Source organism: Triturus cristatus, chromosome 2_2 (assembly GCF_964204655.1).
Source record: "Triturus cristatus chromosome 2_2, aTriCri1.1, whole genome shotgun sequence".
Taxonomy (NCBI): Eukaryota; Metazoa; Chordata; class Amphibia; order Caudata; family Salamandridae; genus Triturus; species Triturus cristatus.
The window spans coordinates 608,684,967-608,709,257 of record NC_140582.1 but is presented as its reverse complement, the minus strand read 5'-3'; the positions used below and the strand labels follow the sequence as shown (position 1 = coordinate 608,709,257).

At 43.3% G+C, this 24,291-nt stretch overlaps 1 protein-coding gene and 1 long non-coding RNA gene across 2 annotated transcripts in view; one reads left to right on the top strand and one right to left on the bottom strand.

Annotated features, from left to right (window-relative positions):
- Positions 1-24,291, bottom strand: part of KLHL2 (kelch like family member 2) — a 506,272-nt gene that overhangs the window by 15,355 nt on the left and 466,626 nt on the right. The window contains exon 14 of the mRNA XM_085641784.1: positions 16,053-16,196. Coding sequence (XP_085497910.1) covers positions 16,053-16,196 — 144 coding nt within the window. The remainder of the gene's footprint in view (positions 1-16,052; positions 16,197-24,291) is intronic.
- LOC146862576 (uncharacterized) overlaps positions 1-24,291 on the top strand; it is a 276,686-nt gene that overhangs the window by 91,280 nt on the left and 161,115 nt on the right. The gene's annotated exons all lie outside the window — the stretch shown is intronic.

The following is a 24,291-nucleotide window of genomic DNA, read 5'->3' as shown; positions in this document are numbered from 1 at the left end:
TCTTTGTCCTGGGTACAAGAGAGAGCAGGTTCAGTCCTACAGGGCCCCTCTCCAGTTACAGACAGCTGCTTCAGTCCTATTTTGATCTTCTGTGGGTTCAGTAAGTGTTCTGAGGAGGTGCCTTGGAGTACCACATTTATGCCTCCTACCTGCTAGTGGGTGCAGCTCCTGGGCACTCCCTAACAAATGTGGTAAAAGCTCCTGGGGGCAACTATACTCACTTTGACAGCAGTTCCTGTTTGTCCTACTGCAAACAAACCTATGGTGCCTCTCACTATAAAAATACAAGATGGGGAAAACCTTCTCCTCTTGTGCAAGGCCTGTGTGCCCACCCATAGTTGTGGCCAGGTTAATGAGCAGTCCCCTCCTCTGTGGTCACTCTAAACCATTACTGGGGGTAACTTCCTTCCCACTGGGTTTGCTGCCAGCCTCAAGAGGAGAACAAAGGCTGGGGTTGTTCAAGTGTCACCTAACATTTGGTTGTGACATGGAGGTTCCCATAGAAGTTGGAACCAGTTTTCACACCTCTTTCATATTTAATTCAGACCAAGCAGAAGTTGGGCAGTTGTTAGAGAGCTAATACAAATTATTCACCAGCAGCTCCAGGCAGGGTAAAGGTAACTTTTTAGAAGTTACATTTCCCATGTATTTAATAGAAATCTGACTTTACCATTAGATTGGATTTTTATTAAATATAAAAATAAGTCTTTGAATGGAGTCTATAACTGGTACAGGTCAAATATTATAGATTATACCAAGTTTAGGTATGAAATTATTTTTGTATAATTGTGGAATATTCCATTGAGGGGATATATACTACCTAAAAATATATACTATCCAAAATCAAGAGTACCATCTCGCACCCTTCCAGGTCATTCCGTCCTAAGACTAGGTCTATAAACAAATCAAACCTCACCCCAGCTCTTCTCTCCCACACGCCCTATAACACGATTTCCTGTAACTCACTCCTCAAATGTGCACTACTAAACTGCTGTTCTGCTGTGAAGCACGCAGCTGATATAGCTGCTCTTATTCTCGACCAGGACCTTGAAATCCTCATGCTCACAAAACCCTGGTTAAATTATTCCTCTAACCACTCTTTGGATATCTTGGTCCCTCCCAGGTATGGTATTATTAGGTTAGACTGCCCAAGGCGCTCTGGGGATGACCTAGCCTGTATTTACAGACCTACACACTCTGTGAAACAATCTCCCACTTATTCTCTTCCCTCATGTGAGTAGCTTAAGATTGACATCTTCACCACAAGCAATTCCAAATGCTCCCTTCACACGTTCTATCCCCACCTTGTGGGTAATCGCTCATTCACTGTACAGATCATGGAGGTTATCGCCTCCAACAGTGACGATCACACCAACCAGATCTTCCTTGGTGACTTCAACATCCATTGGAACAATATCAATGACCCGCTCGTCAATTGCCTTCCTCCAGGACCTCAACCTCATCCCAAGCCTGCAACGATCCGGCCCATGAGAAAGGAGCGACCCTTAATCTTAGCTAACGAGATCACCTTACTTGTTGACTTTATTCTCCCTTGAAATTGGACTACCATCCTTGCGTCACCTTCTGCCTAAATATAAAAGCAATCACCTCCATGGGCCAACCTAAAAAAGCGAAACAATGGACCAATGACACCCATAACATTAACCAACTCTCTATGTCTAGTACAAATTGTGAAATACAGCTTCCGCATCCCACCATGACAGAAGCCCAAGAACTCACTGATCACTACTTCAATTCTATGTCAATCATCATGAATACCTGAACAAATTATAAAAATACTATCCAAACAATCCAACCCCTGGTTCAACAGTAATCTTAACCAAAAAAAGGCATCTCCTTAAACTTGCTAAAAGAGCATGGAGACGTACCCCCTCCATGGCCAATCTCAAACTCCTGCGTCAAAGACGACATGTCTACATAGTCAAATTAAGAACTCCAAATCAACGTTCCTTCTAAATCAACTCAACACCGCTACTAATAGACCTAAAAACTGTTCAAAATGATCAGAAATCAATCCACCTGCAAAAGTAATCCTGCTTCCTCAAATAACAAAGCACCCCCTAATTGTGAAACTTTTTCCTCTTTTTTCGCTGAGAAAACGTCATTAATCACCAACAACATCCAGACCGCACTCAGTCTTCTACAGCCCCAACCGCTCAGACTCCCACCCCACTTGTATTACCACCTCTTCTCACACAGAAATGATGCCTCCTGGTCTAGCTTCATAACCCTTGATGAGATTGGCACTTTGAATCTTCTGACTGCCTTGAAATATTCTAACCACTTCATTTGTCCCCTCCCTCTGAAGTCCTAAATGAGTCTATTCACCTCCTACTCCCTCTGTGGACTAAGATAATCAATGCCTCTCTCTCCCAGGGCTTCCTTCCTGGCTGCCTCAAAACTGGTCAGTTTACCCCTATTAAAAAAAAAAACAAATTCCGACCAGTCCGATCCCAACAACTAACCCTCATCTCCAACATACCTACTCTACGCTTAGGGCATCATTGGCAATATGGACCATGGCCGTTTCAGTGCTGTGGCCCGATCGGAAGCCAGATTGACACTGTTTGAGGATTGGAATTGTTCAATGTGATTGAGGAGCTGGAATTAATCTTTTATACAACTCCGGTACCGCTGCTGTTCAGCTTATATATCCCACTATTCCTGTTATACTATATATTTTTATTTTTCTCTCTCTATGTTACTGATTTCGTTCTAACTTAGTATAGTGCAAGTTTGCCTTGAACATTAGTGCTAAGTTACCTTGTGCCATCACTACCTTGGGCAAATCTATGCATCTACTCTCCCTTCCCTGTCTACTCCCTTTCATATCTACCTCAGGACTTTCGCCGCTCATGTATCCTACTGTCTTTAGGGCTTTCCTTTTATACAATTGTTGCTGTGTATTTTTTTTGGGGCTTTATATAACCCCGGTTTGTGCTGCTATTTTGTTCCATATCCCGTTGTATACCGTTTGCATTTTTACCATTACTATATTTATTTTAGAATGTACCCTTTATGTACCTCATGTTATTATTGGTGTGCGTACTCATACCATTACTATATATATCTCTATGCACCTATTATGTACCTCATGCAATTATTGGTTGTGCTTCCACTGTAAAGCGCTCTGATACCTTCGGGTCAAGTTTGCGCTATATGAAACTCACAAATGAAAAAAATAAATAAGGATCACAAACAATTTAAACATTTCCAACAAAGCCCATCTAAAATAATGCTATGTCCTCTGACAGACTTTCATAAAATATAACTCAATTTATTGGAAAAGTGCATCACATCAACCAGTGAACCAGGGTTATACAGAGTTTTCTCCTCCTCAGTGCAACACACCATACTGCAAATCCACTTGCGGTGGCCGTCTTCACTATAACAAGGCAATCTAGCACTAGACAGCTAGACTTCATACATAAATGGAAACCACACTTGCAGCCATATTGGCAAAACATTGTGATGCCTGAACTATTCTTTACAAGACCAAAAACAGTTGAATATTGGAAGATTCAATCCCACCTCTGCTAAACCCATACCTCGATACCAGCAAAATCCCAACGCACAGTGAATTTATGCTGAAACTTTATTTTGTCACTTGAGTGCCTACACTGCATGGATTATAGTAGCATGCAAATTAAAATGTCTTAGCATAATCACATTGTGTTTTCCTTTTGCATTTCTTACATTTATCATTTGAGCCAATGGTAATGAAACAAGTGTACTTTCAAGTATAATGCTCAACCACCTAGTGTGAAATTCTGGAGCTGGGAGTCGTTACACCACCAATCTGGGGCGGCTCCTGCTGCACAGAAACCGCCTGCCCAAGACTGGGTCCACGAAATATGTTGAAGTTATTAGGAATGGTACACCAACAGGGAAGAGTCCTTATGATCCACTGTGTCCACAACAAGGGCAATGGCTTTGCTGGACTGATTGATTCTTCAGACCAGATTCATTCTCTGTGTAATTCTCTCTGCATAGAAGAGGCACGTTAAATGTCTAGATGCCTTCATCCCTTTTGATTTGGCTGGCAACAGAGATCTCTTAATTTCTCTTGGTAAATCAAAACATATCCCGCATTTTTGTATCGGGCACTATTGAGCCAATGTATATATGGGCTTAATTGGGCAGGACACAAACTAATGTAGTTTGTATATAAACTATTTCAAGTCCAAATTAAGTGGTTTTATATATGCTAATTTTCTTATTAAAGGTACTCTGACACCTCGAACAACAAGCATTGGAAATGCAATAGGTCTCGCATTTGCTTAAATTAGAGCTATTGGCGTTGTAAATGGCGTTGTTACACTTGGACACAGTACCCCGGGGCATAATTTCACCACAACAGCACACCATGTAATTACCGATCAGACAGAATGGAGCCCAAAATAAACAAGGGGCTGCACCAAGTACTTTTATATGATTAAAAACACTCTTCCAACCACCAGTAAATGACTTCTTATCCTTATGCTACAATCTGATAAAAAGTGAACATTTTATAACTGCTGGGGCCTGAGAGATTGTGTGAAACAAAAATCAGGCAAGATCAATATTTAAAGCACTCAAAGGTTGAATACTGTTCTATCGTTCTTTCCTTTTAGACTGTTTTAATAGTAAATGAGAGCATACTTATTTATCGTAGTTTCAACATGCAGTTTACTTCTGCTTGCCAATTAATGGCCTGCACACCTTAGAATAGAGGAAAGCCATGCAAGTGCCCATGTGACTCTCAGCTGGAGCACAACTAGGACCAAAGGCTTTCTTTCATGTTTAAGACCATACCTGCAGTTCCGACCAAAGGCTTTCTTCCATGTTTAAGACAATGCCTGCAGTTCTCCAGCAACACAAATACCTCACCTAGTCTTCATGGTGTGAACCAGTGTCTTCATTGTAATTGCAAAGCTTAGTTAATGGAGTCCGATTTTGTAACAGTGCTGCAGTTTTAGAAGCAGCGTAGGGCAAAAATCGTGCATGGGAGTTGGCAGGCTCAAGATGGCATGCATGAGACTATAAGTATGACAGACTTTCATGGGTCAGTGAGTAGAGTACATATAGGTAACGCTCATAACTGCCATCATGGGTACGATATCACATGGGGCATCTTCAATCAGTCCTTGCTTTCTAATGACTAGAACTTTACATATCATTTTTATCCCCATGCTTACAATGTAAAATTAATCTACAAGTCCTAAAATGCAGTGTACTGATAAATAAAAGCCTGACCTTTCAAATGACATCACGGATGATGTGTGGTGCTTTGCTCTAGATCAGACTGAGTGTTCTCAAATATATTTTTCAGATACTCACCTTCCTTAAAATCGCACCTCATTCACTCAAAAATACAAAATGTAAAGCGTCATAGAACATGCCAGGGCGATATCCCGACATACTTATTTTTTTTACGTAATACTATCTAAACTTTCTGGTGCAGCTGTTAAATACAAGTCTAGTGTCATGCCAAGCGCCCAATGCTCAGTACTTACAGCAAAACTATTCAACGACTCCTCTTACGGCGCCTGCTTGGTCTTCAGGTAGGTCATCACCTCAAAGCAAAATGCTCTGTTCCCGTGTACGGTGTACTCCTTCAAACCACACTGTGCACAATCGTATTCAGCCGCAATAATCCTCACAGACACCGGGCTGCCAGCCCTAAAGGCAGACATTAATTGTGTGTGCGGTTCAAAAAATAAAAGACACGTTCGTCCCCAGTGGGTGTCCCAAAGAGGTTTTTGTTTTGTTTTTCCGCCGCCAGCTTTGCCAATGCGGCCTCACTCCCGCTGGATTGACCCCGCTGGTTATTTCAACATCATGAAGTAATGGCGACAGGTTGGACAGCCTCGGCGGTGCCCGAGGGAGATGGCAAAAGGAGGACACGGCGCCGCCTGGGGTCTGAGGACGAGGTAGAGAGCCCGCCCGAGGCACATTTTCAAAAAAGCTGTCGGCATTGTGAAAAAATATAGTGCGACTTGACTAATGAAGGAGACTGTGTAACGCCGCACGTAAAAGATCCAGTCTGGGTGGGCGGGGCCAAAAGGAGACAGGGCGGTAACCAGGAGGGACTAAAAAGCCTCACTCACAATGAAGAGACACTGTTTACCATAAACAATGATGCAAACCAATTGAAATAACTGGCGGAGCCTAAACTCCACTTCTCAAAGTAAATCGGTTGCAAGAAGCCTCGCAGAGCGCCAGCGCATGCACGCTGCAACGCCAGGCTAGACCTAAAAAGAAAGCACTTCATTCAGTACTACTAAGCTACTAAGCCAGTAGCCAGTAGTCCTTAAAGAGAAAATAATAAATAGCTTAAACATTTTTAGTAGAAAGGTCCAGAATTTTGTGCCACACATCAATCCTATTGGTTGGAATATAATGAGCAATTTAATGTTTTCACACTGAGCTGTAAGGGTATTAACAATTATAGCTTCACTGGTACTATTTGTACAATTAGCAGATACTCTCATTGTATTTGGACTTAAGCTTTCAGTGTCTCCATTAGACACCAGAAATTGTTTAGGCGAGATGTCGGGGGATCACTGTTAGGGCAGTTCATGCTTCCAAGTAATGATAGGCGGGTCATATAAAGTGACTTCGGGGGGCTTAAAATTTCCTTTGTGGAGATTTATAATGTTTAGTCATCCCACAAACAAGATCCACCGACACCCTTGTTTAACCCTTTCCCCTTCATTAGAAATGCAACTGAGAATAGACAAATAAAGCCAGGGGGGGAACGAACTCAGAAAAAGGCAGCGTGCTCTGGGCCACCAGACTGATAAAATTACCAGAATGCACAATCATGTCACTTATGGTGTATAGTCTTTATGTATAGAAACCTTGACTGGCCTTAGCCCAAAGTATTGAAGACAGCACAGTTAAGGAATTCAGTTAGGTGCCTCTGCTCTAAAGACCTTTGAGGAAGACCAGTACAATTTTCACAGAAGATTGAAAGTGGACAGGTTCTTACTCAGAGGCACAAACTATGGGTTAGTTATTTCTCTGCAGTCCAGAGTGAGGAAGTACATAAAATCGCTAGTACGCCAGTGGTTGCTTAATGTCATGAGGCCTGTTACACACCAGGCATTCTTGGAATGGGGGCATAACAGCAGCTTACCGTTTGGTAAGCTTTCCACTGGAATGTTTTGACACGTTTATCGGAATGACGCTTTGCTGAATCTCCTGATTAAGGGTGCAGTTCCTTACTGTTGGCATGTGAGCTGTCCTCTTGAACGCAGTAACAGTGAGACAGATAGGGTTACTTTGTTCTGTTGCTCCTCATTTTCCCTACAGCCCTTCATTCTTGAAATTCTGCATCCTACTTTAATCTGCATAGTCTTTTGGATGGTATGAATGGGGGAACCAACTTTGAAGACGGGCCAAATGATCTTGCAAGTTGATCTGGGGACACACCATAAGTTCTCTTCCAAGAGTGAGGTCTTGTGGCTCTTAAGCTTGTCTCAACACACAACACATAAGACTAAATTCTTAAAATGTAGCTATGTCCTTAGCAGTGATTCTGGGATGCTAACCCAACGCTTTCTTGGACTCTGTGCCTTCTTTAGTGACTAAGCTTCTTTGGAAATGCTATGGCAAGATCTTCAGGCATTACCGGAAGAGCTGTTGGCTGATCAACACATTTGCTCTAATCCTCTTGGGGTGTCTTGTTATCACAAGTATGCTTCTTTGGAGTAATTGGTACCATATATGTTGCATTTCACAATTCCCTTTCTTCTGATGCCCTGCAGAGGACTTGCTGTGATAGTTAGGGGTAGCAGGCCTCCCCTCTCTTTCATAACATTTATGGTTGGCCTTTCAATAGAGGACACCTGATGTTTCTTCACTGCCCCCTGTTTAGGAACCCTTCATGCTGAACCCAGGAGAATTTGTTGCCTCTGATATGCCTTTGGGGACAGCAGCACTGGAAAGGTGTTGAGGGCGGGCTATATTTAGTAATTTTGCTACCTGGGCTTTTCTCATGAACATTGCTGGTATTTTTTATGAGCTCGAGTCTGGGCTCAGACTCAAGGGTAGATCTGTTAAGTGCATAACTTCATCCACCAATTGGTTTGGCCATGGAATTTAAATTAGAAATTATGAACATCTTTGAGCAAGATTATTTTAATGACAACAACGATGTGTACTATAAAAGTGAAATACAGAAGGCATTTGGAGAAGTGCAGTGGACAGTAAAATGGAAGTCAGAAATAAATTCAGTATCATATAGCGTTATAGTGGCATGGGGCACACTGATATAACATTTACATCTCATGCAAGTTCCTATGTGAAACAAACACAAGTCTTCTGGGACAACTGCCCCCGCCCACCTTTGTGGACATTTAAGGCCACATTTACAATCCTCTAAAACTCCCAATATCAAGGCATCAATGTGCCACAACAATTTAAGTTTTAATACAACATACATGGCGGGGGAAATGAGGCTTTGGTCTAAGTCAGTACTCACATGGTGAAAAAGTACTGGCATCTGCTAACTTTCTGCTTTACCACTCTCCCGCCTAACAGGACTAGCAACATCCAAAATCTCAATCCAGCAATTTTCTAGCATTATCTCAGCGTTGTGCAACACAACAAATCATGCATCTATCTCATGCTAGCAAGTTTTAATAAAACTTCAAGTCTTCTATCACCCACCAGGAGTAAACAGCCAACGCGCTGAACTGCACACAATTCCACACTATTGTGTACTAATAAGAAACATCTTCCGATAAATATGACATAGAATTAAAATATTGCTTTTCGTTTGCTTCATTAAACAACAAAGGGAAGCTATCTATATTAATATCTACAGATGATGCAACAGCATTCCGAGGCAATTAAAGACTGAAAAAAGGATCAAAAGACTGACATTATAATCATTGAAAAAATCCAGAAAATAGAGTATCTTCCAAATTAAAATAATAAATTGAAGCTAGGAACTTCCAGGTCATGAACCATATGAGCAGTCCTTGATCACTGGCAAACAGACAGGTACTCCTTAGGGCGTTGCTACGTAAAGGAAACGTGGTTCGACATGGGAAACAGAAACCTGTGCCTAGTGCACCTGAAATCTAAATTAAATAGAACATAACCTAAAAATTCACAAATGTGTGTAAGGAGAATACAAAATCGGATCGATCAAATAAAAGCAATAATTGTGTCAAAGCAGCTAAGGTAGTTCTTAATTAATTAGCGATATGTATCAGTAAAACAGAAGTTCAAATTGTTGTTGCTGTATATTTTTTTTTTACATGAACTATTGTATTAATTGATGCAGCTTTTTAATGAATGCTGCTTTAGAAAACGTAAGAATTATTAACTTCCTCACACCCATTCGTCCAACATTATTCAGAAATAGAAAGCCCATAACTTGTCAATTCACCTTTCTTTTCAGTGCTTTTACAAGAAACGTAATATACAGTTAGACTCCATTTTTCATTTGCGGGTAAAAGGCACTCAGACCCTAGGCAGGTCCTCTTTTTTTACTATTATCATGGAGAAGATTTCATTTAATGTGACTAATTTCGACACAAAGGCTAATGACGGTAAACCAGGCTTCTCCAACAAGTAGCTCTTGAGCTACCGGTAGCTCTCCAACTACCTATAAGTAGCTCTCCTGTGTTCACCCTAGCCTACTAAATTAAAGCTTTTGGTTGGTCGAAATAATAGAACTACACAAATATTGCAGAGTGTTTATTGGAGATGAAAATGTGTGTATTTTCAGAACTAATAAGATGATGTTTGAAGCAAAATGATTGAATTTGCAAAATATTTTTACAGCTGATGTTAGAGAAAAAAATATATTCAGTGTTGGTTGGACTTACTGCTGATATGATTCATTACATTGGTGCTAGGGGAATTCCAGCTATGGAAATGGATTACCCACATAGAGGCATTTCACATTGTCAAAACATTTCTGCATTACTACTAGCAACCCTGCCTGATGCACCGCGGTGATCACTGCTAACAACCTTGCATGGGATGGCCACTAATGTAATCTCGTTTGATGTTGCACTATTACAGCACTAATAATATTTGTAGCTCAGTGGGATTTTCATTGGACTTAAGTAGCTCTTATTACAGAAAAGGTTGGAGACCCCTGCGGTAAACTATTGCCCCAGCATGACTGCCCTATAACAATGGGCTCTCTATTTCCTTGAATTTGGGTGCTAAAACTGATGTAAACCAGCTGCATAAATTGCCGCCACCTCTGATGAAAGGCTTGGTGACCGCAGACAATGATGCAGAGGGCTAGCCACAGGAGTGGATCCGCTATCTTTGGTATAGCCCTGAATAAAAGGAGTGATACATATGCGTCAGTGCGCCTTGAGGCAGGCAAAACGCTGCTAGCTGGATGTGTTACCTTTTCCTGAGTTGTTTTAATTTCAGTGGGAACGCCCCCCACAAAAGAGAACAAGCATTTACAATGCAATGGTCTCGGCATTGGTAAAGTTAGAGCTATTGGCATTGCTCATGACATTATTTTTGTTTATGTTTTTGTTTTTAAAACATTTCAAGAAACGGCATTGTTATTTACACTGTCAATAGCTTAATCACTCGCAAATGCGAGACCTATTGCATTTGCACCCACACACAGAGCCACCTACACACACACTGATTAAGCTATTGACATTGTAAATAACAATGCCGTTTCTCGACATGTTTTAAAAACAAAAACATAAACAAAAATAATGTCATGTATGGGCCAGGCATTTACAAGTAATCCAAGCTGCAAGGCAGAGTTTCTTAACCCCTTCAGTGCCCATGACGAGCTGGACTCGTCATGGGCTGCGGTGGCGCTGTGCCCATGACGAGTCCAGCTCGTCATGAACTCCGCCCGCTAATACAAAGCGCGGCACTGGGCGGGGAAAGGGGCGGGCATGCAAGGGGTTAAATAGAGGTTTCTTGTCTAAAATGCTATGCAATCTCTCAGGCTATATTAAAGGACTTATGGAAATTGAAAGCTGGAGTTTAAGATAAGCCTTCAAACTGCGAAGCAAAGGCATTTGGCCCTAGCTTGATGTATGCACCCTGCAGTGCATGTACAAATAGTGTTGTGTCTTTAATTGTTCAGGATGGGGTGTCAAAGCAGATGTGAATGCCTCTGCACTGTGCAATCGTGTGCAGAATACAACCGTTCCTGTCCAAGACTGCCGTTGTCGACAAACCACTGATGGAACCAGTGTAAGCAGTCTGAAATCAAGTACATGAAAGAAACAATATCCAACTGGTAAACTAGTTCGAGGAATTTCTAGATGACCGAACACCTTTTCAGCAGTCCTGTCAATATAAGCCTGTGCTACAGTTAAGTTTTTTTTTTTTAAAAGATCACGGAATACAAACACGAGTATGACGGCATATCCGCCGAGGCTTTTATAACATCAGGAGTCAGGGCACTCAATAGCCTTGGTCCAACGCCATCCCACAAAATTATATATATATACATACATATACACACACACACACACACACACAATGCTTAAGTAAATCACACAGACAACTCAAAGTTCACATGGCCACAGATTTATTAATAGAAAAATGTAATCACCGCTCGCAGGCGGGTAGTACAAGGGGTAGGTCAAACTTTTATCACTCCATCCGAGTGAAACTCTGAAAAGCAGGTTGTATTTAAGGTTTTTAAAAGTATTTTCAGTCGATCCTTGGGTTAACAACTTGTAGATTCTAGGCTTAGCCCGCTACAGATATCTAGTTCATACCGGCCACTCCCCAACCATCCTTGACCGAGTGTACTGTGTCTCCTTTGCGATATACTCCAGTCTTTCCCCGCTAGCACTACTGTATGGCATCCCAAGCATGGTTTTCATCTTTTGATGGCTCTGCTTTTGCTGTCTATTTCCCACCAAGAAATGTAGTCTCCTATGCCCTTGGTCTCAAGGCTTGCAGTGTTGCAAGTCTACCTTTGTGGGTAGGCGAGGAACATTATTCCCCAGAGTCTGAATGCTTTTATAACCATGCTGCCAAAGTGTTGGCATCCCTTTGCAGATCCCCCAGTTTACTTCAGCATCTTGCTACCTTCTGAGCAAAGTTTCAATGCAGCCAGCTAGATCCACTTCCCCCAATATGTTCATTAGAAGCATGTCACACTGACCCAGTACAGGTCAACCTTGTAATCTGCTAAAAGCCTAAACTTTCAAGATCAGCCCATTTCTAATCAAATTAAAGTCCATTCCTCTGCAGAATTTGCACATTTCAAAGTTTAATTTCCTCCTAGATTTTTCAACCACATATTGGAAGGTTGCTCCCCACCAATTGAATCGCAGTATAATTTTGGACCACGTTACTCATCAGACCAGGTTCGAGGATATTGCAGTCTAGCCTCAACTCACGTCATTAAAGTCTCCCCCTTCGCAGTAAAGGCAGACAATTTCCTCCCTTGTTGTTAATCCAAATGGCATCAGTGAAAGCAAATGAAGAATACTGTCGGGGCTTGAAGCTGGCCAGGTCCCTCAGGGTCTTAGACATGGTAATAATTAAAAAAGTAAAGTTAACGGGTCCCTTTTGGGGCCTGTATTTATGTCCTTCACTTCACAGGCAAAAACACTGATCGATTTCTTAGTCTTGCATTCCCAGATATTTACATTCTTTTGTGTAGCATATTACTCCTGTATTGTGCATGATTTGAACTGAGTACCCTCCAGGTTTTAATATGGGTGACACGATTAAGAGCTATGCAGTTGAGGACGCAGGCAGTGCGAGTTTCGAACAGTGCCTGTCAAAAAGGTGTTCAAAATACATGGTCATGCAGTTCTCAGCCTCTTTGAAGAATGAACAGGGAAAAGGACACATATTCATATTATGTGCAAATATGCGCAAGAGTAAAAATAAATAACTTACCTGAACACCACTGTATTGCATTCCTTCTTCTTCTGGGCACAGGCTCCCAGACTGCACTGCGGAGAATCCTAAGGCATTAAAGCAGCGTTGTGATTGGCCTAAGCACGGTCAACTTGGACTCCCAGACAGACTGGAAGCCTGTGCCTGCTTTTTCCAGCGCAGCACAGCAGCTGGGACTGGAAAGAGCTTCAGTGCGCATGACGGTTTGTCCAACCTGAGACGGCAGGCCAAACAGCCAAGCGCATGGTAACCAGATTCCTGGGGCGGGTTGGGGGATTAAAATAAAACGGGGTTAATTTTTGTTTTATTTTGAGGGTGGTGGCAAGAGGGGGCGGCACTCCTCTGGCCTGAGGGGGTGGGGGCGCTGATGACGAGAGTGATTGACACTCTGAAGACCATTACCCCTTCCACAGACCCCAGTAATGTTTAATTCATTCTCAGTTTCAGAATTCAAACATTTTCAATAATATTTACAGCAAAATCATGGCAGTTACTCATCTTAAACAGCTAGCCAAGCTCCATTTTTTGGGGGGCATATTTATATTGCGCGAACACAACCCGAAGGTATTGGAGCGCTTTACATGATCACCGGTTACGTTACACAACGACAATTCATTGTTTTGGGGTAGGCACAGGGAGATTAAGTGATTTGCCCAGAATTAAAGGATATGGAGGCTCGAACCTTGGTTTCCCAGCTCCAAAGTCGGCAGTCTAGCCGTCAGACCACATCCTCTCCCATTAGTAAAACCAGTAGTCCTGGCTGGTTTTAGATGTATGCCAGTCGTAGTGTTATAAATATATATTGAAGTAATACGAGAAATCTCAGAGAGACACCAAAACACCGTCAGGTGGCACACTGTGGGAATCAAAGATTTCGTTTACATGTAAATCACACATTCACACATGCCATGCTTCCTTTAAAAGGCGAAGCCAAGACGGGGTCGCTTGTACAGTAAGGTGGACACAGTTTCAGGAAGATAAAGTTGGGGTTAATCGTCACTCTTTAAGGCTAGTGTGCTGTGATTTGCCGAAAAGTGAAGTTCCTCGCCTGTGAGAGACGCGTTGGCAAAAATGCAATTTGAAGATGTCAAAGAATACTGCGATTAACATAACTGCTCACTTCACGATTTCAAAAGGGGGACATGTTTAGTCACAACGAGGTATACGCTTTGAGCTAAGATTGGGCCATATACCGCACTACTCACACAGCTCCACACCCACGTACAGTACTCATTTGGAGAAGGTGCATTCTGGGAGTTGTAGTCCACCCTTGCCATTGTTAATGTAACAGTGCCAGAAGGAAAGCAGTAAGCCAGGAGTGTCAGCGCTCCTCACACCTGCCTTCTGAGTCGGGTTAAAGGCGACCATGGCTGGCTGGGTCCAGGGGGGCCCCGGTGCAGTGTGCAGTTTTCCCAAGTGCTGTGGCGGGTTCTGCAGGGCCGGTGTCTCCGTCCATCAGGCCAGCGCGGAGCTCTGCCAGCACCTTCAGGGCTGCTTCCCGCTTGGCTCCTTTCTTCGTGGGTCCGGTGCACGAGCCCTCCACCGCTTCCACCCGGCAGGACATGGCGTACTCCCGCTCATGGGGCTGCCCCCTCTCCTCGAGCTGCGTGTACTGCGGCAGCCGCCATCCCTTGCTGGTGCACAGAAGCAGTAGACCGCCAACACAGCTTTTACCACAGACTGGAAACGGGCGGCCATCTTGCGTGAGGCTCATGTGACGTTTATTATAAATGTCGGTGGAAGTGAGAGTAGTGTCGTGCTGGACACTTTCTAGTGTACAGAATCAGAGGTACAGGGACCGGAGGTATAGAGCCAAGAGTCCAGGGGGCCTGTTGTGTCGGGTGATTGCCTGGGTGACGGGCCAGCACCGACACTGAGGGGAAGAGTGTTACTGGGGCCTAGTCTTTAAAATAAGACACGGGAGGCAGGAGTGTAGGTGTTACTGGGTCTCGCCTGCGTAGCCCAACTGGTCTGGCGCACGTTCACGCGGACCCGTTGTTAGCCGAACATAGGCCATATCACCAGCAAGCAGACGAGACCTCTTGCCACAAGTGGGCACGCTCAGATACGAAACAGATAAAGAGGGTGTCCTCTGCCTGGTGCCGGGCTGCTTACAGCTTTGGAGGCAGTGGCACCACTCTGTTGAGACAACCGTGGTCGTGTGAACGCATGACTACGATACAAGCAAACTACGTGCAAATAAAGACTGCAATACTTGAGATTGATATCCATGGCGTCCTGCATTCGCAGCAGATATCTTGTCTCATTTTATACTTAGCTAAAGAAGCGAGACTTCACCGCAGCGAGCCTTACCTGAAGAGTTGCCACCCGTGGAGTAGAGAACAAGCACACCACCGCCTTTCTCCGAGGCGAAGCAGAAAAGCCTCGGAGAAAGGCAGCGGCGGGTTTCGAATTTGGGGGCGTGTTTTTCTTTACTCTCCTCTTGCCATTGGCTGGAGGAGATAATTAGAAAAGTTGGAAAAAACACGCCCCCGAATCCGAAAAGAACGGGGCCTGTTCGGAGTGACGGACCTCTTCTCCAATGGCTGGCCAGCATTCAAGAGGCCAGCCAATGGAGAACAGGGGAGAAGAGGGGCGGGTTCAAGCCCCTCTTCTCCAAGTCATTATGTCTCGCGAGCGAGACTGCGCAAGCGCAGCCTTCGCTAGCCGAGACCTAAAAATGGTCAGGAAAATAACCGACCACTACTGTACCATAAACCAAGTATATGGCCACGTGTCTGGCCACCTCTCAAAGCTTTAAAATATCACTTTGATCCGGACCAGCAACCAATCACAACAGGTTCTTAGTTACTTCTTTATGAAAAGAATTGTCTCTACCCCCGCGATAGACTGCATTGAGCCCATTTTTATGCAGGGCATCCATCACCTGATACAATTTCTTGCCTTTATTCATCTGCAAACCACCAGCACCCGAAAAGGGTAATTTGGATTGTTAAAAAAGCAGAGGATAGCTAGAGTAAACGATAACACCAAACTACACCAACCAAAACTTCTCAAATACACGTTTCTTTTTTTAAATAAAATTTGCTGAACCCAGGATTCAATAAATGATTCTCAAACTTTCATACAGGCATAATGTGCAAATGACTGCTTAGAATTCCAAGCTTTTGAAGTAAAGAATACTCTACTCATGTAAGAAAAATGAACAGGCTTACCCGCATAACTCCTTCCTGTACTCATACAAGATGGCAGCAGTGTCCATTTATCAGTTGCTGGGTTATAATATTCCGCTGAGGCCAAATTACAGGATCCGTCATCACCTCCGACCACATACAAAACGCCGTTGACAGCACACACACCTAGACAGGACGAAACAGCAGTCAAATGAATTGCAACATTTGCTTATTTTTGCTAACGAGCTGCTAAATTGTCATTCATGTAACAGCTTTTTGCCAGTTAGATCAAAATCATTCAACATCATTATCTTGAGTCTCATAATTTTGTAAAGAATGCTTGGTGCTAAAATCCAACACAAATCTTTATGAATACCTACAAATTTATGACATTGAGAATATGTATCACAATTATAAAGGCACAACTGCCCCTCCCCTTTGAACACTTATTTTCTCAACACTAATCATAAATCATAAACATGCAGTGAGGAAAGTCCTCCATAGTAGTGTATTTTCACTGCAGATTTCTGTTTGTCAAATTCAACTAACTTCAAATTTGTGATTAAATAAGTGTCCTGTACGATTGTAAAATATTCTCAATTTCTGCAAGAAAGCTTTTGTAAAAAGATATGAGAACTGCTTTTCATTTTCAGTCACATGTACTTAAAAATATATAGCCTTACCACAGTCAAAAGTGTGCACACATTGTTCCTATTGCCTTTCCATAAATAAAATAGGCCAAACATTTTTCTAATTGAACGCTTTCTGTATAAAAGATGTTTGTTTGCATTTAGCTAATAAATTCGTTTTTAAGTCTGCCTTTCAAAATTTAGCATGTTACTTTCTAGACATTCAGATATTTTCTGATTTGTGTAACGGGGACCAAGTAGTATATTACTATTTAATACATGGGATTCTGGAAGGGAAACGGCTTTTACAAAGTGAGCATTAAAACGCAATGCCTTTACCACGCATCCATTACCACACAATGCCTCTACCACGGATTGCATTTATAACGGAAGCCTTCACCGAGAATATGCCTTTACATCGCAAGGTAAGTATATAAAACATAAGTATTAAAAGGTAAGTGTGTTTTTTTGTGTGCCCCACATTACATCAGTCATAACATCTTCTATGACAACACTGATCACATCTCTGCAACATTTACATTGACATTATTGATGAGAAAAATGTGCATGGCAAGGGTGCAACTTATAGTTACCTTAGGGTATGAGGTCCTGTGGCCAACCCCCCAAAGGTAGCCAACCTGGGAGGGGGGCACGCAGCCCCCCTCCTGACACCGATTTGCACCACTGGGGCCCCATGACCCGGCACATTTTGTGCGGGACGGTGCACGTGCCCCCCTCCCGGGCTGTTTTTGGCTCCGGGACCCCATCCCCTGGGGCCCACCACTGTAATAATGGGGGAGAGGGCACGCACCCCTCTGGGTCGATTACAGCCCCGGTGACCCCATCTCCTGGGGCTCGGTCATATTGTAAATGGGGAGGGGGGCGCGCAGCCGCCTGCCCAGGCTGATATCGGCAATGGAGACCACATCCCCCGGCTAATTACTAAAGTGGGAGGGAGGCCACGCGGCCCCCACCCCAGGCAGATATTGGTCTCGGGACACCATTCTCCGGGGCCTGGCCAATTAGTAAAGGGGAAGGAGGGCATAGGCCCCATTCCCCGGACTGATTTTAGCCCCGGGGACTCCATTCCCCGGGGCCTGGCCAATGATTAAATGAGGAGGGAGGCACGCAGCCCCCTCCCTGGCTGATTCTGGTTCCGGGGACCCCATCCCCCAGGGCCAGCCCAATAAAGGGTGGGTGCCCTGGTGCTCACCCAGGGCACCCACCATCTCCACTGCATCTCCAACTGCACTTGTTTTTTAATTTTGCCACAGATTCACGGATCCTCCTAAAATTTGCGGAAAAAATCTTTTTGGGGAAAAACATTTTTGGCACCAAGCGGGGACCCCACCACTAGGCCTGTGGGATCAGGGTATTCATACTCTGCCCCCTACTGTTTTTTTTTAGTTTTTGGGGGACTTAAGCTGAGTTCTGAGTCCCAAGAAGGCTTGCACCAATTCCTGGTTTCATTATGAAATCTGTCAGATCTGCGGAGGCTCTGCGTCCCTAGATATACATGCATATTTTCCTTTAATAATTCCAAAACTACTCAACGGATTTACACCAAATTACAAAGAGAGATCTTTATGGACCAAGGTCTAGCTGTCTGCCAAATTTGGTGTAATTCTGTTCAGCAGTTAGAGCTGTAGTCATATTCAAAATCTCTATAGGAAACTGCATGCCACCCCCCCTTTTTCTCGGCCCCGCTTGATAAATCACCCTGAAACTTTCCAAACAGCAGGGGAAGTGAGTGGCAAACTAGTCTTGAAAAGTTTGTGAAGATTTGTCAAACGGCGACAAAGTTATTAGCAAAACAAAAAACGCTTTTCCTATGGTAAGTAGGTCTTAACTAGAACTATCTACTTGCAACCCTCAGTAGGTAATATATTGGGTCGTAAGGGTGTTTTTGGAGTTCAGAGGGGATTAGGGCACGGGATGGTAAGGGTGTTTTTAGGGTTTAGGTCTTGGCAATGGCATAGGGTGGTAAGGGTGTTTTAGGGTTTAGGGGTGGGTAGGGGTACTGGGTCATAAGGGTGTTTTTAGGGAGGGGTGGGTGAGGCTAAACAGTGGTAAGGGTGTTTTTAGGGTTTAGGGGTGGGTAAGGGTAAAGGGTGGTAAGGGTGTTATTAGTGTTTAAGGGCGTAGGATTGTAAGGGTATTTTTAGGGTTTAGGGGTGAGTAGGAGTATGGGAGGGTAAAGGTAATTAAAAAAATAGGGATGTTTGCTGTTTTTCCCCCAATAAAATATTATATATATATATATATATATATATATATATATATATATATATATATATATATATATATATATATATATATATGTATGTATTACCAAAAAAGCTTCGTCATGTCTAATCCACAGCTCATTTTCACTGCTGGGTGGTACAAAGAAGCAAAAGCGGCACTACAGGGATTCTTTCTTATATATTTATTTCACCAGTGCATACAAGGAACAGTCTACGCGTTTCGGCGCTTGCCTTCAACAGGACTATATATAGGGCGTCGCTCTTGAACCACGCAACGTGGTGCAAGAGCATCGCAAACCTTAAGTCCGATTTTTTAGCCACGCATAGCCACTTTGCGTGGCTTTGAGTCACTCCAAAAATCAGAAGTAACGCAACGCTGCGAAAATTGCTGTGTTGTGTTACTCTGCCCTGGAAAGGCATTCCATAGGCATTGCGTGGGTATTCCCATACAATTCCCAAGGTTTTTGACGCATTCCCAGATTTATAAGTTTTGTAAACATGGGATTGCGCCAAAAAGATACGCCTCAACACGCGTAGATAGAGGACTATGCCTCTCCTGCCCAAAAACAATCCTGCATACAATACAGGCACCCTCGAAACTGAATTGGCACTAGGCAGTGCATTGTATGCCAGCACAGGGGAAATAGTCAGGAATGCGCCGTATGCCTTAAAGTGTGGCATTCCTGCTCTTTCCCAGTGATGCAGCGCAGCAAGGTGACTTGCTGCGCTGCAATGCACCACTATTTCATAAATATGCCTTCTAGTTCGTGAGGCCACAAATTAGCTGTCCATGTCTCGTTGGCTCTGCCAAAATGGACTATCTCAGTTTTTTCACTGTTTAATTGGAGGCAGTTCTGGTGCATCCACTGGGCCACTGACTACAGGCAGTCACAGAAGCTTTGTTTAGTAACTTTCTGATTGTCCGCCATGGATACTACAAGCTGAGTAAAATCAGCATCAGACAATATTTCAAATCCAATTGATATAAAGCAATTTGGAAAGCGCACTGCTGCCCAAAAGGGTGTTCTGGCACTGTAATATACATTAAGACACCACTGGTGAGAGTGTTATGGTAGCTGAAAGACCCAAGCTTTGAGCTTCTTTCTGAAGAGTGAGAAAGCGGATCTTCCTGATACTGGCCAGTAAGGAGTTTGACCATTCAGCTGATAAAAATAAGAAAAGGATTGGCCTCCCATTCTAGTCTCCCCGACAGAATCGCAGGAGTTAAAACAGTCAAATATATATCTTAAATATGTTGGTAATGATAAACATGGAATAGATTTGATCAGAACACTGAAAGACCATAAATTATGTGATTCTCATTAAACGTAGAATTGGTTAAATAAGTTGAGAAAGTCAGGCTGACAACTGTTGTATTGACTAAAAACGACCGTTACAAAACCAGTGAGAAACGCCGTGACCAGGGCCTCAATCCAATGCCAGAAGTAAATCAATTTTGGAAAAGATCTAAAAATGACTACAACTTCTTAAAGAAAGGCTAGAAGGTTTGAGAAAAAGTACTGCCATATTCTTTTTTCCACAAACGCACAGTGAGGAACCGTAAATGATAGGGGAGGTGTATGTAGGAAGGGCAGAAGAAAATCGGGGGGGACTGAGGCCTAGAGCAGAATGCAAAGGAAGGCAAGTTGTGGGAAGAAGTAGAAAGACAACACCTGTAAAGAAGAATCTGATAGGAAGGAAATGGATGACAACATAAAGGAAGTTAGGAAAGGGCATTCTGAATTTGTCAGCCTGGACAATGCCATGTTTAGTAAAAGTTAGCACTAAATGGTTTTTTAACGCAGGATCTACTCATGACACTGCTCTTTATACCACATTCCTGGTGCCTTCTTCCAATATTATTACTTGGTGCCATGTTACCTGGAGCACCTTCTGGCAGTCCTTTTAGGTAGCCGGCGACCCTGGCTTTTGAGACTCGTATTTCGATGCTTCTCATTATAAGTGAGTGACTGTCAGCGCCTCTGTGCAGCGCGCGGCTCGATAGAAGTGGCAGGAACTCCTACAGACGCGGTTACAACCGAGGAGCTCCTGTACGTGGGACCCGTTACAACTGCAGAGTTCCTGTTTTTACATCGCCGACAAGAGGCCTCACGTCGTGTGTGGCACCTTAAAAGATGGCTTCCTTCTTAGTAGCTAGGATTTATGAGCAACTGCAACTCCCGAAATGCAGCTCATCACTGGTTTAACAAGCATTTGCAATGGAATAGGTCTCGCACTTACACGAGTTTAAGCTATTGCCATTGTAAATTACAATGTCTTTTATTTATGTTTCAAAAACCAATACCAAAATAAAAGGCATAGCCATTTACAATGCCAATAGCTCGAACGTGCGTAACTGCGAGACCTATTGCATTGCAAATGCTTGTTTTCTATAGGTAGAAAATACATACCACCTAGATCACAATCACAGGGCACACCAGAAATTCACTGAGAATTCCTACAGTAATCCTGGGAAGTTGTGACTGTTTTTTGCGAGCACTCAAATGTGTAGGCATATGCATACATTTAGCATGTGTACACTTACACATGCGAAAATACAATGAAAAGTGCATTTATACTTGTTTTCCTCACAGGAATATATTTTCCCCATGGAGAAAATCCTTCCCCATTTCATCCCCATTCCTTCTACCCTTTCACAGGAGTGCATTTGTGACCATATGCAGAGTGGGGATGTGACTGCCAAATGTATAGAACACAAACAATTCACAATTTCTGGACGTTCTCCTAATTAGACAGGCATCCCAGTTCTGAAATATCCATATTGCGCCTGTGTGAGCAGATTTACTAACTCTTACAATCCCACTATACTAGTTTACTACTATGGGAGAGTAAATACCTTTCCAGGTGTAATTTTGCATTTTGTGAATACCATGTTAACTCTCATAAAGCTACTTACACACCTAAGAGAAATGTAAGTATGCAAATTTCTTTGTGTCTCAGATCTAGTATCACAAGTTGTGCCTAACCTACTAAACGCGAATGTGCTAACTCTACTGCCCTTCTGGGGGTTTATTGCTAAAAAAAATATAATGACCCTGGTGCACAGACAGTATTCGCCCTGTGCAATTGGGATGTTCTTCATTTTTGGGTCGAACCTGCGAGAGCATGCGCTAGTCTCACTCATGAGACTTAATTTATGGTTTAAATCTTTTTATTTTGATATTGCATAAGTAACAATAGCTGCCACTTACATCCATTGGCCGGTGGGGAAGGACATGATAATGCTAGTCATTCGTAGGTGGGGTAGAAGAAAATAGAATGAGGGGGGGAAGAAAGAGAAGAGACTGGGTAGCTAAAAGTGATCTTTAGTCCAGTGATGTGAACCTGTGCTCTCAGGGGAGTCAAATTATCTTGTGTGGGTATGATCATCTGTGGAAGAGCGTGTTTTGATGAGTCGAAGGACCCGAAGATATCTCGGACAAGTGAGTTCTGTGAATTCTGTGGATAAAAATTCTATGGTAGTGCCCCAGGTTTTGTCGAAGTGGGGGAATGTGTGTGTGAGACTTGCCGTAATCTTCTCCATGCCCACCACTTTCCACAGTCTATGCAACCACTCCATTCTGACTGGGACCCCATCTGTTCCCCATTTAGAAAGCAGCACCTGTTTGGAGGCACCCAGAGCTAGAGTGATCGCTCTCCCTTGACACGATTTGAGGGGGTAGGCCAGTGCGTTAGGGAGACCCAATATGATATGGCTAGGAAACCTGGTAATTTCTGTGTGATAGTTGGTGTCAATGTCCAGTATTATTGAGTCCCAATAGGGGTGTATCTTCGGGCATTGCCATAAAACGTGTGTGAGAGTGCCTATTTGTCTGCAGCGACTCCAGCAAAGGTTGTCCCCTCCTAGCTTCCACCGTGTGACTCTGGCCGGAGTATAGTACTAATATTGCGCTATTTTGAAGAACATTTCCTTCCCAGCAGTGCTACAGGAGGAGGCGCTGGCCCTATGAATTATGTCGTGCCATTCTTTGGGGGAGAACTTTTGTTCAAGTTCAGACTCCCAGCGATGTTGCATAGGGGGATTAGTGCTATGTTTAGGCATTTGCAGGAAGGTGTATATGTCTGAAAGTAGGCGCTTCTCCGAGCTTCAAGTTATGTACCATTTTTCAAACTTGGTTAGTAGGCGGCTGGCATGGGGGTGCACCTGTGCTGGAGTCACCCAGTGTCGCAGGACAAGATATTGCCATTGCGCATCTCTGGGAACTCCAAAGTCAGAGACAAGTTGAGGGAATTCCATAACTCCCTTCGCCGAAGAGGTCGCCAATTCTTTTGCAGTTGGCCTCCTGCCATTTGATAGAACAACTCCCGTCTGTGGCCGGGGGGAACTCCGGGTTTCCTATGAATGGGGTCATTAGTGATGTGGGGGTTGAGAGGCCTCAGGGCTCCAGCACCTTGTCCCATTCATTGAGGGTGACTCTCAAGACTTGGGAGACATAAACTCCGGGCAGATGGTGTCGTTTAGGAAGCCAAAATACCTTCCAGATATGCATGCCCATGATTTCATAATCAATAAAGCCCCAGTGTTTCTCCGAAGCAGGTCTATACCATTCGATAATATAGCACAACTGTGCAGCTTGAAAGTAGCAATCCAGGTGTGGAACACGCCCAGCCCTCTTCCTGCTTCAGGTATGTTTGGTGGCGTGCCATGCGAGCTCTCTTCCCTCCCCAGATAAATTCCCAGATAAGATGTTGCAATTTGGTCAACAGCAACGAAGGGGGGGCTGTAGTGGGAAAGTCTGCATCACATTTATTTATTTATTTATTTATAAGGTTTTATATAGCGGGAATGTGACCCACGAGGGTATCAGAGCGCTTTACAGTATATAGTTATAAAGACATACGAAAAGAGGTAGTATACACGCATTTGTTATTCATCATTACTTACGAAAGAGGTAAATAGTATAAGATAACATAGGTGCCCAGTAGACAAAATATAAAGATCCCAGAGGGTGACAGATCATTATATTATATACAGTTATTGAGCTTTAGGTCAGTATTGAGGAAATAAACAAACATATAATGTTCTCTTTCAATCGACAAGAGTTAGCCAGTGATATGAGGATTGTATCTGTGTCTCGATGTCAGCATAGAGTCAAGACTTAGGACGTGAATTTGTTCATTAGGAGTATTTTTACCTCTTTTTTGAAGGTGGTAAAGGAAGAGATTCCCCGTACCCCTAGAGGTAAGGAGTTCCAAATCTTTGGAGCGATCCCTGAAAAGGCCCTGCAGCCAGTTCTCTTTTTATGAAAGGATTGTGGTTTCAGATGTAAAGAACTCGCGCTTCGTAGTTGTCTGCATCCTCCGGATCGTTCTAGTTTTAGAGCTAGGTAACTGGGTGTATTGTTATGTAGTGCTTTATGGGTCATGCAGGCAACCTTTAGTTGT